General features: G+C 38.5%; 1 protein-coding gene across 1 annotated transcript in view; it reads left to right on the top strand.

The window, feature by feature from the left end:
- The window catches only part of MINDY3 (MINDY lysine 48 deubiquitinase 3), a gene marked incomplete at its 5' end in the record, with an annotated part of 47,147 nt that overhangs the window by 25,490 nt on the left and 6,920 nt on the right, over positions 1-14,737 (top strand). Inside the window, 2 exon segments of the mRNA XM_084280537.1 lie at positions 9,255-9,327; positions 11,272-11,344. Of these exon segments, the coding sequence (XP_084136663.1) occupies positions 9,255-9,327; positions 11,272-11,344 (146 nt within the window).

Genomic DNA, 14,737 nt, shown 5'->3' with positions numbered 1-14,737 from the left:
TTCTCAGTTTAATATTTTAGAATGAATTTTATGAGGAGACAATTTCCATTTCTTTAGTTGAAGATTGCAAGTTGATTTCTTTATTTTTTATTTCTATAGAAAACTTGGGTTTGATTTGAAAATATTTGATGAAACTGGAAATGGTACTTACAACTATATTTATTGGTACTTATTAGAAGTTAACTTTCTTCTACTTAACATCTTCCAAGTGAATGAATATTCTATGTATAAATCTTGAAAATAAATGTTAGAACATGTGACAAAGCCTTAATTTCTTTAGCTGTTGAACTTCCTTAAGGAAAACTTCAGCCTAATCTTTAAAAAGAGGTGTCCTGGTTCTGGCCAGGCCAGAGTTAACCTCCTCAAGCAGCCAGCACAGGGGAGCTGAGTTAGCCTGGGCTATTTTCCACACCACCTGACATCATTCCCCCCCAAAAAAAAGTAAGAGATTTTTCTTACAAAAACAAATAACCCACCCCAGTGCATTGGCAGTTTATGGACAGTAGTATTTCTTTACCTTTAAATTAAAAAATATCTGTTCAATTAGTTTGTCTTTGTTGCACAGTGAATGTTTTTTGCAGATTCTGATGTAAATACTGTGCTAGAACTTCCTGAATTCATTGTGTCTGATAAATGCTCTCTCTTCCCTACTCCATAGTAATGCTTGTCCTCCTTTGGATGTTTATTTTCTGCCTTACTCTCTCCATAGTCTTTCCTAGAAAAGTTTTTTGTTTCAATTTCAAAATTTTATCCACGATTTTTATCAGTTATACCATGGAAGTCAGTACCTCATCGTAGAGGTAGCTGTCAGATACAAATACATGTAATCACTGTTATACAAGTCAAGTGCACCTGAGCAGAATGTTATCACACCTTCTAATGTCTTGTGTCGACAGAGACCATTTCCAAGTAGAAATCAGTTTCTAATACTATTTCTTTTAGGATAATGAGGGCTGTTTGCTGAGTTTGCAGAGTAACTGGGCATTAGTTCTGGTTCCATCAATATAGCCTGATTCCTCTTTCTTCACTGAACTCCACTTAGGCTATGGAAAACTTCAGCATGTGATTAGTATCTTAGGAGCTAAAAAGCAGGAGAAAGAAGCAGCAGGGGTTTGGCAAAGAATTTCTGAGAAATTTTTTTAATGAAGTAGGAGCTGAAGGTACATACAAGTTCCAAGAGCCCGTGAATATGTGCTTTGCATGTCTGACTTCATCCTTTCTAAAGTAAAGGTTAGTGAGCATTTCACATGGAGCATAGATGTCAGCTACAGTAGAAATAGGAATCGTGTTGGAAATCCATTGTTTTATCCGTTGAAGCTATGTGCCAAAAACTACTGTAAGAAACTTGAATTCATTGCCAGTGGTTAGTCAGCAAGTCGTAAAACTAGTTGTGTAGTTGTCTAGATGGTAATTGATACTGAGGATATAACTTCTAGCTCAGTGATGACCTGGAGTATATGAGTTGGAAGAAATCTTCAGAATGCCAAGGCAAAAATGCAGCGTGATGCCAAAAGCAGTGCATATTAAGTTTCAAAAAACTGAGCTACACCTTTGACTCTTTCAAGTTGCATCTGATTTACAGGAGCCTCAACACTTATCTTTAAATAGAAGAACATTAGACAGTTATTAAGCAGAACAGTAGTCACTTCTGTCGTTAGCTGAGTAATTGGGCCTAGAAACCTGGAGAAAAAGCAGCCTTTCTAGGTTGCTGTCACTATGGATGAACAGTGAGGGAAAATCAGGAACCGGTCAGAATATTCATTGCTATCTTGGGGACTTTTCTTCAGTGTGGAGATTCAACAAAGAAATTTTAACTGTGGAATGAAAGATCATCCACCTTGCTTTTCTGTTTCTGAACATTTTGAATTTAATAGGATAAGCAACTGTTGCTGGCTGACAGAATGCATTTGTATTACTCTACATATGGAACATGCTGTAGCTGTGACTTTGAGAGAAAGGATTTTCAGTCATACTTTCTAAAATAAATGAATCTGTCCATAGCTGTCATTCCAAAACTTCCTACATTTTTAGTGGATTTCATTCAATGAGTAAAATTGCAGCACAGTGTCTGAGGGCTGACGATCACACAGCTTAAAGTGAAAATAAAGAAACGAACTAAAGTGTGTTATTGGGCTTAAATTCTCTTGTAATTGCTGCTGCATGAAATAGCCTTAAACAGTGACAGCTGAGTCAGTTCCTAGTTTTAACTAAAGTTTGCCAGCGGGTCAGCAGTTTCCCACTTCACTAAAACAAGAGACTTTTTTCTATCTGCATTGTCTTCACCTCCACATCTTGATGGTCAAAACTCATTTGGTATATACAGAAGTATTATTAGCCTAATTTTACTGCAAGGAATTGGAGGTAGAAGTAAATTAGTTCTGAAAGAACTACTTGTGTAGTAATAGAGCTGAAAAAACTTGTGTGAGTAGTTGGGAAGGGGGAAAATGTTAGCAGGGAACTGTAAGTAGTATCAGCATATTTTCTTTCTTTCAGTTGCAACTGTGTGTGTATAAGGCCAGAACGTTTCTTGGTGCCTGGCAATCTAAATTTAACATTTATTGAAAAAATAAGGGTGGCTGTTACTCCCAGTGGTCATGGACTCTGCATTTAAAGCAAGGTAGTTTTTCACTGAAAAAGTGAGTAGGTAGGTTCTTCATAGGCATCTAAATCCAGGCAGCTGTAACTTCTGCCTCTCCCTCACCTCCCTTCCTTTCAGTAAGGAAACTTTCAAATGGCCTCAAGCCAACAAAAATAAACAAGGAGCTTTCATCTGACACTCAAGTATCTCTGCATGCTCTGTCAGATGGTGCTAATGCAAATACAGAATATTGTACATGTCCCCTAAAAATCAACTTTTAAGTCAAAGTCTTTTTTATTATTATTATAAGGAAAAGAGTGCATGAGAAGTGGGGCAGCTCTGAATTACTAAACGTAGGGATAAGGCTGCAGTGCTCTGGGTCTTAGTTACCTTTATGATACTTGTAACATGGGAAGTTATGGCAAGCTGAGATTAGTCAGAAGAATTTGAGGAATGTCATAGTGTGGTCTGACATCATATAAAAGAATTATCAACAGGTTGAAATGCTACAGGAAGTGTAATGAGAAACTATTTCAGTGCAAACAACAGCAGGTTGATAGCTGCTTTCTAAATACTGTCTACTGACATGCAAACTCGCTTGGTCTGGAGGTTTGAATTCAGGATTCTTAGAAAGTGAGCAGACAGCACGGAATGAGTGGCTGGTGATGGAAACTCCCCGTGGGGATACTTCAGAGCTGTGCAAGTTCTTCAGAAACTCCCTTAGTCTGTTCCGAGGTCTTGGGGAGCACAGGCCACAACAGGGTCTGCTGTTCATTTTCCATTACAGCATTGTAGCGTATCTTAGACTTGAAGAATCAGATAAGCAGAGGAAGCTCCCAGCTGAGACATGTGAATAAGTTACAAATTGCTGCTTTTGAAGGAGAGTGTGCCTGTTCTGCTGTGTTAGGATTGGATTTGCCGTTTTGGATTACGTTTTTTTTTGTTTTTCTAACTTTGATCACTGTAACCTGTTCTACATATTCTCAGGGCCTTTCTTCAGCATCCTTGATAATGTTGTCCCTCAGAAGAAAGACTATTCACTTCTCTTCCTAAACAATCTTTTTGATCAAAGTTCAACAGAGGGACACCTGAGCAAACACTGACGCTGCTATAGGAGATCCTGAATTTGAGTCAGTGGTGTCTACCAGAAGTGCAAAAGAAGGAGTGTTACTGGGTACAGTATTTAATCTCAGAACACCAATAGAGAATGTCAGTGGCCATGAAAGAAATTAAGATGCCTGTGTGAAAATTCAGCCATTACTAGTATGTGTTAACAACTGTGGCCTCTGCAAAAGTAACCTTTGTATATCCAAATAAATTAAACTTATCCTTGAACTTAGGATAACTGTGTATCCTGTAACAGTGAGTAGCAATTATGAGGATGTACTACTTAGATCATAAAGAGATCATGAGGCTTTCCACTATTAGCTCTTACAGTTGAGCCATAGAAATTGTGATGTAGAGGCCATTAAACTTAGAGGCTTAAGACTCTGTTAATCTAACCAATTATTTAGAGTTTACCATCCCAAAAGAATTGTATTCATTGTGTTTACCCTGATTCTTTGACTACTTTTAGCTATTTAGCCATATCTGTGTTCTTTAAAGTTTCAGAAATTTTTTAGCATCCACCCCATTATACACAGCTTTCACAGTGATCATTTAAGGATGATGTTCATGGTTGACTGATACAGCCCATGAAATGTAATTGTATATGCCCCATAGCAAATAAGCAAATTACTTCCTTTTGGAAAAATACTGCTTATCCATCTGTTTTGTTTCAGAGGGGGAGATTCAATTTTTTTATATGAGGTAGTTGAGAGTAGGGCTGCTTAGATGATATCACTTTTCATGTGTTTTATGTTTGAGTTGTTCCAATTTTTGTGTCATTGAATTCTTTCTCCTGAAACATTATGCATTTTGATACTGGTTTGTACTGACTTCTTGCATGCTGTTTCCAAGCCTAGCTGAAAATTTATAAAATGGGAAAGGGGAGTAATTCCAGCAGTTCCAGTAGGAACTTTTGAGCTAACAAAATTTAAATCTAAAAATTCAGAATAAAATACTGCCATTTGTTGCATGAGATGCCCTCTGAAATGAAGGAAAAGAGGAATAAAAGAAGGAAGGCAAGAAAACCAGTGTAATAAAGAAAACCTTTTCTAGATTCACAAATGAAAGCTGGAAGAATTTCCTATGAACTGTTTAGCTCTCAATTTAATACATTGTAGGAGGACTTCTGAATTGGAAAACTTAGAAAGTAAATATGCTTCAGTATTGACTGTGAAAATCACATTAAACATTTTCAGAAAAGGTGTATTCCTTAATGATTTCAAGTCTATTTTAAATACAATTAGGCAGTAGTGATTCTAGTAGTCATCTATTTATTCAGTTCCCTTCAAAGCACTTTCTATTTCCTGAGTTTGCATTTCAGTTGGTTAAAGAACAGATTTTTGTCTTCAAAAATCAGATTAGCAGTAACATCTTGGAATATCTTTGAGGCTAATGTGCAGTCATCTTCTTGAAACAATATTTTGACTACAGTTTAAATGGCACACTCTTTCTGAAAGTTAGCTGATTTTTTAGTGGAATAGCTTGTAGTAGTGAACATGTAAAGTACCTGTTGTGAAAAATGCACAAAGCAGTACAGAAATGGCAATTCATGTACTGTCCATTTGTAGGCAGAGCAGTCTTGAGGAGTACTTTTTGCTTCCAAGTCAAAGCAGGTTATATAAGAGCAGACCTTCTGAAGCCTGACATCCAGCAGGTTGTCTACGAAATATTCTTAAATTTTAATTATTTGTTTTCACTCTTTCCATTACTGTGTTTCATCTCTCTTTCTCCCTATCCCACACATGCAAATACCCACCAGTTGTCTCCTGCAATGGTCCACCTACGAGTAGCCAGGCATGAAGTCACAAGTCTGGGCTTGTGCCTCTGGTGTTTGGCTGGTTCCTTACCTACTGCCCACCACAGCGATTCACAGCAGGGTTCTGCCCTCCCTCTCAGTGGGCACACAGACCCATGCAGTTCTTTACTGCCTGGCTTTCCAGTTGTGAGACCCCATTCCCTAAAATTGAATGTAAAATTGAGATCAGGCAATGGATTCAGAACTCAGCTGGAGAGATGGGAATTGGTTTCAGAGATCCTATCAACCTTGTTTTCTTAGGAAACCATTTTGGACAAGTTGTTGGTATGAAAGCCACTAGTTGTAGCATGGAACACTACACAGTTTTCTCTCTAATACAAGAGTGTATTAAATAATTTTTCTTGCAGATCTGAGTAAATTATGGCAAGTGAATAGTTGATAAACTCTGTATTTCTATATTGTCTTTAGGCAAATTTTAAAGAAGAAAGTATTACAATAGGGAATTCTTCCACTCCTCACAAACAGTGGTAGGGTAGAACTGTAGAGCAATGTGAACACGTTTCATTTTCAAGGTCAGCTGGTCTTTCAGGGTAGAATCTTTGTAAAAATACATAGCCAGGGTTTCAGTGTAGCTTGGCCATTATGTTCTGCTTTTGGTTTGTAGAAAGAGCACTTCTGCAATGTTTTCATTAAAATTTATGAAGACCGTTTTTTGCGTCTGAGGGTAAAGATGGGATCTTAAAATAACTGGTACTACTGATGAGAAGAACTTTTCAAAGTAATATGAACTGACTTGTTTGTGTATCACAAGAGCCAATGAGTGGAACATCATTTTTGGGACATGTCGTACTTAGTATTGGAAATAATTACTATAATTAACTGTTGATGGGATTCCCTTATAAGGAACTTTGAATGCATGGGATACATCAAAATACAATTCATAAGGCTGGGGTGGGGGATATATTTTGGCACATGTGATGAGATACCAGCTTAGGCGGCTGAAATGTGTTTTTGTTAGATGTTTGTCACGCTTTCAGCTTTGCTGCTCAAAGGAGGTATGTTACTTTTCTTTTTCCCTAGAAGCAAGTATATGGACTAGTTGAACTTTAAAAGTTTTCTGGATACTGTAAATGCTAAGTTAGAGGATGAATGGGATTTGTATATAGAGGATTAAAATCTTGCATTGTTAACTATTTAGAAGACAACAATCTCAGTGACAAGTTAGAATTATTTTGAAGATGAGGGGTGGGTTTTGGGGTCATGTCTCCAGGACAGGTACCTTTTCTAAGTTTTCTCCTGAAATTATTTGCTCTAGAGCATCAGTAAATCATATTTCATTATTAAAAAACACTAATGTGTAATATTTAGCAGGCTTTACTATATTTCAAATTTCAGTTGAAAGACATGGAGAATTTTCAGTATTGAGTAATGCATTCAGTGGCTTGGTCCCTAAATTCTTCCCACGTATCCATGCACCAGAAACAACTGAGGACCTGGAAAATTAAAAAGCCAACAAGTCCACACTACTGGCAGTAGGACTGTAAAAGAAATACTTGGTGGTTGCAGGAGACATTTTAAAAATCTGGTTTGCATCTCCTGAAACTGTGGAAAGTACTACATCAAAACGATAATTTGTGGGGAGGGAGGGCAACTCAAATTATAGTCTTTAATCTTGGATTACATCACAATTTTATGGAAAGAACTGCACACTCATAAACCAAAGTAGAACTATGTAGTTTGCATTTGAAATAGTGTATCCGTGCAATTGGAAGTTACTTTGGATATATCTTTCCATACCATGGAAATTTTAAGAGTTTTCCCTTGTTACAGGAGCTGCATAAGATGTTAGTTCATTAATAAGAACCTACCATAAAAATATCACCTCTTTAGAGTTAAATCTTGAACAATGAAATCACCAATCATTTTGTTGTTAATAAGCTCTATATGCTATGGCCTCGTCTATTTTAAACTCAGAACTAATTGCAGTAGTTTACTATAATTCACTGATACGGAAATCTACACCTACTTAGCATGTGTTGTAGTACTGACCCCTGAAAATGAGACTTTTCCAATTCTGGAGTATTCCCAATTCTTTAAGAATTTGTCACATATACATATATTATATCATTGTGTGCTACCCGTTACACCTGTTGTAACAGAGTATAAACTCAACAACTGCACAACTTCATACATTGTTTGGCATCATGAAACTAATTGTGTTGAGCTGTAGATGATACTACAGCAGTACGGTCTCTTTATTTGCAAAGTAGTGTAAAAAACCCATCTAGAACATACTTAACCATGAAGATACACTGTCAAAGTACCGTTTTTGTAACATTTCTAGTCTTTTATAAAATTGCTAGAATATTTTCCAATAAATAGTGGGTTTGTTCCAAATAAGTCTATTTATGGGTCCTTAAAATTACATTATCATAGTGAATTAATATAAAAATCTAGAGTTTGTATTTTTAGTATATTCAGCAAGCAGTTTATAAGTTGTTCTCACTAGAAGACACTAGAAGGACAAAGGGACTTCTCGCAAATCAGTTTCTTCTATAGGCTTTCTCACTTGGAGCTGTTGGGTGCGGGATGATGGGAGAAATCCCATAGGGGAGTGTACCTGCAGGCTGGCCTGCTTCTCACCTGCGGGTGGGCTCCGCAGTCCAACCCCAGTGAAGGGTGGCACTTGTGCTGCAAGGAAGGCAGCAGGCTGGAGCCAGCAGTTGTACTTCAGTCCTGGTAAGTCCATGGGGTCTCAGGAAGTAGGAGAATCCCAGCGGGCGTGATTCACCCTGGCCTCATCTCCAGTAGTGATTTAGCATGTTGGAGAGCTCCTTTTTGGTGCAAATTTGCATTTTCTCTAGACTTGGAGTCCTGCTGCATTCCTCAGTGCTGCTGTTTCTGGGGTGTTGTGTTTACTGTTCATAACATAGCAGGTAACATTACATTTTCACTTGGCAGAGGGGGGGTTGTCAAATGCAGTGTTTCCCTCTGAGCAGGATTTTCATTTTGCTTTCTATGTGAAAGCCAATGTAAGTGACCATAAACTTGCAAGAAGAGATGTAGGGTTTTGAGTACTTCTAGCGAGCAGGTGTTGGAGCTCTGTGCTGAAGTTTCATGTTCTGTATGAACATCAAGTCTTTGAATCTTTTTAAGCTAAATGCTGTCTTGGATAGGTGGATTTCTTCCTTTGTGCCCCCTTTTCTTTCTCATTTCACTTTTTTATTATAAAGCTTATGGCATAAAACCAGAGGACCATGCTCTTTGCTGGCTTTAAGTAGGAGTAGTATGTGCCTCCACATATGTTTTGGAAGACATGATTGTATTTGAGATGAATAAAGACATTACAGTAGCTGCTGTTGAAACCTTACTTTTTTATGCAACAAACTTGTGTTCTGTCTCTCTGTGAAACGGACTTCAAAACATTCTCTCCCGGCTTTCTATCTAAACAATTCTTATCTTTCACTCAGTAAATGTCACTGGTACAAGTATGTGTGTTTCACATATAAGGAATAACACTGCAAATGTAAGTGTCTACATAATACATGCAGTCTCCAACTAGCTCTTGTGCCACAACATGTGAATGAAATTTATCTAGAAGTTTATGGAATAATCTTTAACATATTTCTTGATCGTTTTGCACCACTATCGACAGCATTGCCAAATTAATTTTTCATTTGTTGTATTTGGATTTTCATTCATTTACAGTCCAAACCTGTGTAGTATGGCTAAATATTTTCTTAGTAACCTGCATCTGAATTAAGAATATTCTGAAAGTTTTCTTCCTTTTTTTTCTTTTTTTTCTCCCCTAAGGATATGGCCCTTGTTGCTCCTGAAGCACCTTCAGAACAAGCCAGAAGGGTTTTCCAGACATATGATCCTGAGGGTAAGGGCCCTACTTATTGCTGATGTCAGACTTTTAAAACTGGAATGTATTCATTCAGTAGAGACAGCTTGCAAATAGTAATGAATGCTGCACTGTAGAGGGCATCTCTTTAAATATAGGATCATTATTTTCTAAATTTTTTCTGAAGACTTCACTTTCAAATCCATTCTGCTTTCTGTGCACAGGCAATATTCTGTTTCTACCTGAGGTGATTAAGAGAGGAATGAAATACTTAATAATTAAGAAAACACATTTTCAATAAATTAGTCAGTCTGTAAGTGGCATGAAGAGATTTTCTGTAGTAAGGGAACTGAGCACAACATTGTGCAAAAGGAAGTAGAGTTTTTACAACAGAAGCTTTTTAACCATGTAATGTTCTTTGTAATTAACATAAAGCTTAAATCACAGAATCACAGAATTGTAGGGGTTGGAAGGGACCTTGAGAGATCATCAGGTCCAACCCCCCTGCCAAAGCAGCTCCCTAGCTCATATTGCACAGATAGGTGTCCAGATGGGTCTTGAATATCTCCAGAGGAGGAGAATCCACCACCTCCCTGGGCAGCCTGTCCCAGTGCTCTGTCACCCTCACTGTGAAAAAATTCTTCAGCATGTTGGTGCGGAACTTCCTGTGCTCCAACTTGCAGCCATTGCCCCTTGTCCTGTCCCCAAAGACCACTAAAAAGGGGTTGGCCAATTCCCCCTCCATCCCATACTTAAGTTACAAACATTAATAAGGTCCCCCCTCAGTCTTCTTTTCTCAAGGGTGAACAGTCCCAGCTCACTCAGCCTTTCCTCGTAGGAGAGATGTTCCAGGCCCTTAATCATCTTCATAGCCCTTCTCTGGACTTTCTCAAGGAGGTCCCCGTCTTTTTTATACCAGGGAGCCCAGAACTGGACACAATAATCCAGGTGGGGCCTGACCAGGGAAGAGTAGAGGGGGAGGATCACCTCCTTTGACCTGCTGGCCACACTCTTCCTGATGCATCCCAGGATCCCATTGGCAATCTTAGCCACCAGTGCACACTGCTGGCTCATGGCCAACCTGTCATCAACCAGGACCCCCAGGTCCTTCTCCACTGAGCTCTTCTCCAGCAGGTCATCCCCCAGCCTGTACTGATACAAGTGGTTATTCCTCCCCAGGTACAAGACTTTATGCTTGGTTTTGTTGAATTTCATTAGGTTTCTCCTTGCCCAGCTCTCCAGCCTGTCCAGGTCTCTCTGGATGGCAGCGCAGTGTTCTTGTGTGTCAGCCACTCCAACAATCTTTGTATCATCGGTGTACTTGCTGAGGGTGGATGCTATTCCCTCATCAAGGTCATCAATGAAGATATTAAACAGGACTGGACCCAACACCGAGCCCTGGGGAACACCACTAGTCACAGGCCTCCATTCAGATTCTGGTCCACTGATCACGACCCTCTGAGCCCGGCCTGACAACCAGTTCTCAACCCACCTCACTGTCCACTCATCTATCCCATGCTCTCTCAGCTTTTCTATCAGGATGTCATGGGAGACAGTATCATTTTCGTAAAACAACTGATCCACTATGATTGCATTCCTCATTAAATTTTGTTTACTCACAGAAAATGTTCTTGTGTTTTGGAAAACAGGATGTGTAACATTCAGGTACTACTTTAACCAAAAGGGAAAAAATGTATAGTTATATCCCAGTCTAGCAGAGATTGCTATAAAGAAATTGAATTCTCAGCAAGTGTTAAGCTTCTAAGTGTATGAATGATAAACCTGCAGTTTCTATATTGCGTTCTTCATTTTTTTAAAGTCAGAGATAAGTGTTTGAAAACTGTGTTCCTTCTAGAACCCCACCATTTGTTTGCCAGGTTTAGAGGTAAAGATGTGCTGTATTCGTATTTTTTTCAGTAAAATTTGTATTCCTGGAAAGCATTTTGTTTCTTTTCCTAACAAAACATTTTGCTGCTTCTTCAGATAATGGTTTTATACCTGACACACTGCTAGAAGATGTAATGAAGGCTCTGGACCTTGTTTCAGATCCTGAATAGTAAGTATAATAAAATTAAACACTACAGAAGTATCAGTTAACTGTGTATTAATTATAACTTATGTTGGGTTTTTTCCTAGCTTGCTTTCTGGGCACAGAATGTTTCAAACTAAAATGCCCCTGACTTCAGTAGTGAGAACTAGAAGTCAAAGAGAAACCCAAAAAGAAACCCTCATACCTACTGTGTCACTATATATTGAGGAGAGAGTCGTCAATATATTTCCACATGTCAGTGAGGGTGAAACTCAGTGACAAAAGAGCCAGACGGGGGTATTCAGAGGCAGATTAGCATTGCCTTGCCACTGGATCTATCTTCAAAGTTGGAAGCTGAAACTACTTAAGTTACACTTTTGTTTCTGCCAACACTCAGTTCCTTGTAGTGTTTATAGCTGTCATTTGTTTCCAGAAAGGACACTTTGCACCCCTAGGAGTAGAGTCAAAACTACCAAATGAAAAAGGTAGTTTACTTTTAGATGTTATGTGGACAGACAGGACAAATAGTGGCAGCAGTTCACCTTGGCTGTCAAAGCTTACTGTGTTTTCCCACTAAATGCTTCACACAGAAAGGAAGGCTTTGTGCTTGATCCTTTTTACATATCCAAAAGATGGTTCTGCCCTTTTTTAAATATACAGTCTAGTTTATTGGGATCTAAATCAGTTGTTCTGTAGAATGGCCATGGAGGCTGCAAGTTTGCTTAGCACATCTGAAATTTAATTGACGCTGTTTTCTGTCCTTTCAAATGTTACAAAGTACAACAAAGTTCACTGAGCTGTTCCCTGTGGAGAATCAGAATGAAAATTGAAAACAAAAGACACTCAAGAAAAAAATGCAGGACAAATATGCTGGCATTCATATTGTGTTGATAAGTGGTGAAATCTGCAGGAGGCTTTTTTTGAGGGAGGGAAAGAAAAAAGCCTGAGTTTAATAGGGCTGAGTAGCTTTCTTTTGGCTTTTTTGTTCTGCTGCCTCAGTAAATCTGCAAAAGTCCTCTTTTTGCATTCACAGCTTTTCCATGAGGCTGTTTGTCCTTGAGGCCGTTTGTGGCACAGCCCTGGCCTGCTTTATAGCACATCAGAGCGCCAGTCAGAACACTTGCTATATTGAAAAGCCCTGCACAAGTCATGGAATGTTCTGTCTTGGAACATCTCTTAAATAAAAACGCTGTCTAATAGTACTGTCTTGAGGACCTACTCTGTTTTAGTTCTAGGTGTCCTGTCTATTTAATGTGGAGCACAAGGATAAATAACATATTTCAAATCCCATACAGGCTCTTCTAGGGTTTGGGACTTTTTGTTTGTTTCCAGACAAAACCAGGACAGCTTGTTTGGGTTTTTCTTCAGTAGATTTAAAGGCATTGCTTCCAAGTGTACTATTAACATTTTTTAGTTCAAGAACTAAATGGAAATTCTTTGTGATCATCTAATCTGAGGCTTTATGCTTCTCAGAATCAAGATGAATAATGGTCAGACCTGCTTAGATGTTTTAAGAGTTACAAGAAGGGAAAACTTTGTTGAACATATATGCATTAACGAGGTGGATCGGTCATTCCAGCGCTGAAAGCCATTGCATCTGATGGCAGTAAAATTTTGGTCTGAGAGCTCAGTGCTCTTGTTTGTGTTGTCCATTTGTTTCTCAAACCCATCCAAAACTCTTTAGAGCACTGACTTGAGTACACCTGTCAGCCTAGGTTTAGCTGGTTTCAAGGGGTTTTATTCTAAATATCTATTTGATCAGTTCTGGAGGCTTTTGTCCCCACACACTTCACAGCCATAACAATACAGAGGCCATCAATATCATCACCCTTATATTGAATAGTTGGACTTGATGATCTTGAAGGCCTTTTCCACAGTGATGATTCTGTAATTCTTCACCTCTTCAATTAAGATGCCAGACAGACTTCACTCTGAAGTGACCGACGCCTGTAGGCACATTTGTTCTGTGGTAGCTGTGCTGCAGCATCAATAATGCTGAATGGCATTAGCTATGTGCTGAATGAGAGAGCCTCAGTTGAGACATACAGCAGTCGAGTTATATTAAATCTTCTCTCCTGCTTAATTGATTTCATTTTGTACACTGCCCATATTTAAAAAACTTAGTATGGCTCTGCATTTTTAAACAGTTCTTGTATTGTGTAACAGAGCCACTCTCTTTAAGAATTGCGTAACGTAGTTGTGTGTATTGAGGCAGAAACAAAAAGAAGCCAAATAATTTACTACTACTACTATATTAGGAGCAAGAAAGGAAGTTACGTAAAAATGAAGACACGTAAGTGGTAGCCTAACAGATAAAATGCTTACCTGCAGCAGTAATAAAAAAGAGCTTAGAAAAAGTCTTCTGCCCACAGCCCCCAACAAAAGAGACCTAGGTGGTTAATGGCATAGGTGGGAGAAGAGGCAGCTATGAGACGCTAAGGCTGTGTCTTCTGGAAGGAAAATGCAGTGCCTACATCAAAAAAATAGGGAAGAATCTATGTATATGGCACATTGAATGTAAATACAAAATAAGGTGGAGTTAAAATCTTCTGAAGAAAAAACTATGAAGTTATAAACCAAAAGCTAATAGTACCTTCTTTAACTCAGTCAGAACTGGGACACTTTTAAGAGGTCTGAGGTTCTGATAGGTGATCCCTGATATTAAAAAGTATTCAAAGCCAGTAGGAAATACTCACATTCATGGGCAAAGATGATAGGGAGTAGTTCTCATCCTCACTGGGGAAGATTACAGGGAGGTTTCCACACTTAAGCCTTTCTATGGGTGGTCAGAGTAACTAGGAATCAGAAATGTCAGGATAAAACCCTCAAAATTCTGAAGAAACACCACAATGAAATCTCAGAACTATTTTAGGTTACACATTTGAAGTCCAGTCTGGGGAAAACTCACATATAGATCTGTCATATATAAACTTGGGATGAGAAGGAAAGTTTTCTTGTAGAAAAGTAACTGATCAAAGGATAAAAATGTCATTTTTTTCTTAATGGAGGGAGTTCATTAGAGGAATTTTTGAGGAATTGGTATTAGGTCTGGGATGTTTGTCACAGGACCAGTAAGGATTAGAAGGTAGCGATTAATATGATCTTTCTCTGAGGATACAAAAGTTTTCAAAATATTTCAAAATATTTTTAAAAAAAAGTGAACTAGGTACTTCGATTCAGGAAGCGGATCTTTGACTTATGCTCAGACACATGGAGTGGGATATCTAGGAATTATGCTGTTGTATAAATGCATGCCACTTCACTCCATCTTAAAAAAGAAGATTGTAGAAAGGCAATAGTGCTAATTGAAGGTACAGAATGGCACTAGTACAAAGCAGAACTAGGTTAGGAGTGTGTTTGACCTGGAAAAGAGACAACCACTGGCACGTCTTACCTCCCACAGAGGTTTCTAGAATCAGG

This window comes from Gallinula chloropus, assembly GCF_964237585.1.
Source record: "Gallinula chloropus genome assembly, chromosome: 2".
Classification (NCBI taxonomy): domain Eukaryota; kingdom Metazoa; phylum Chordata; class Aves; order Gruiformes; family Rallidae; genus Gallinula; species Gallinula chloropus.
The sequence above is the reverse complement of the archived record's forward strand: the minus strand, read 5'-3'. Positions and strand labels throughout refer to the sequence as shown.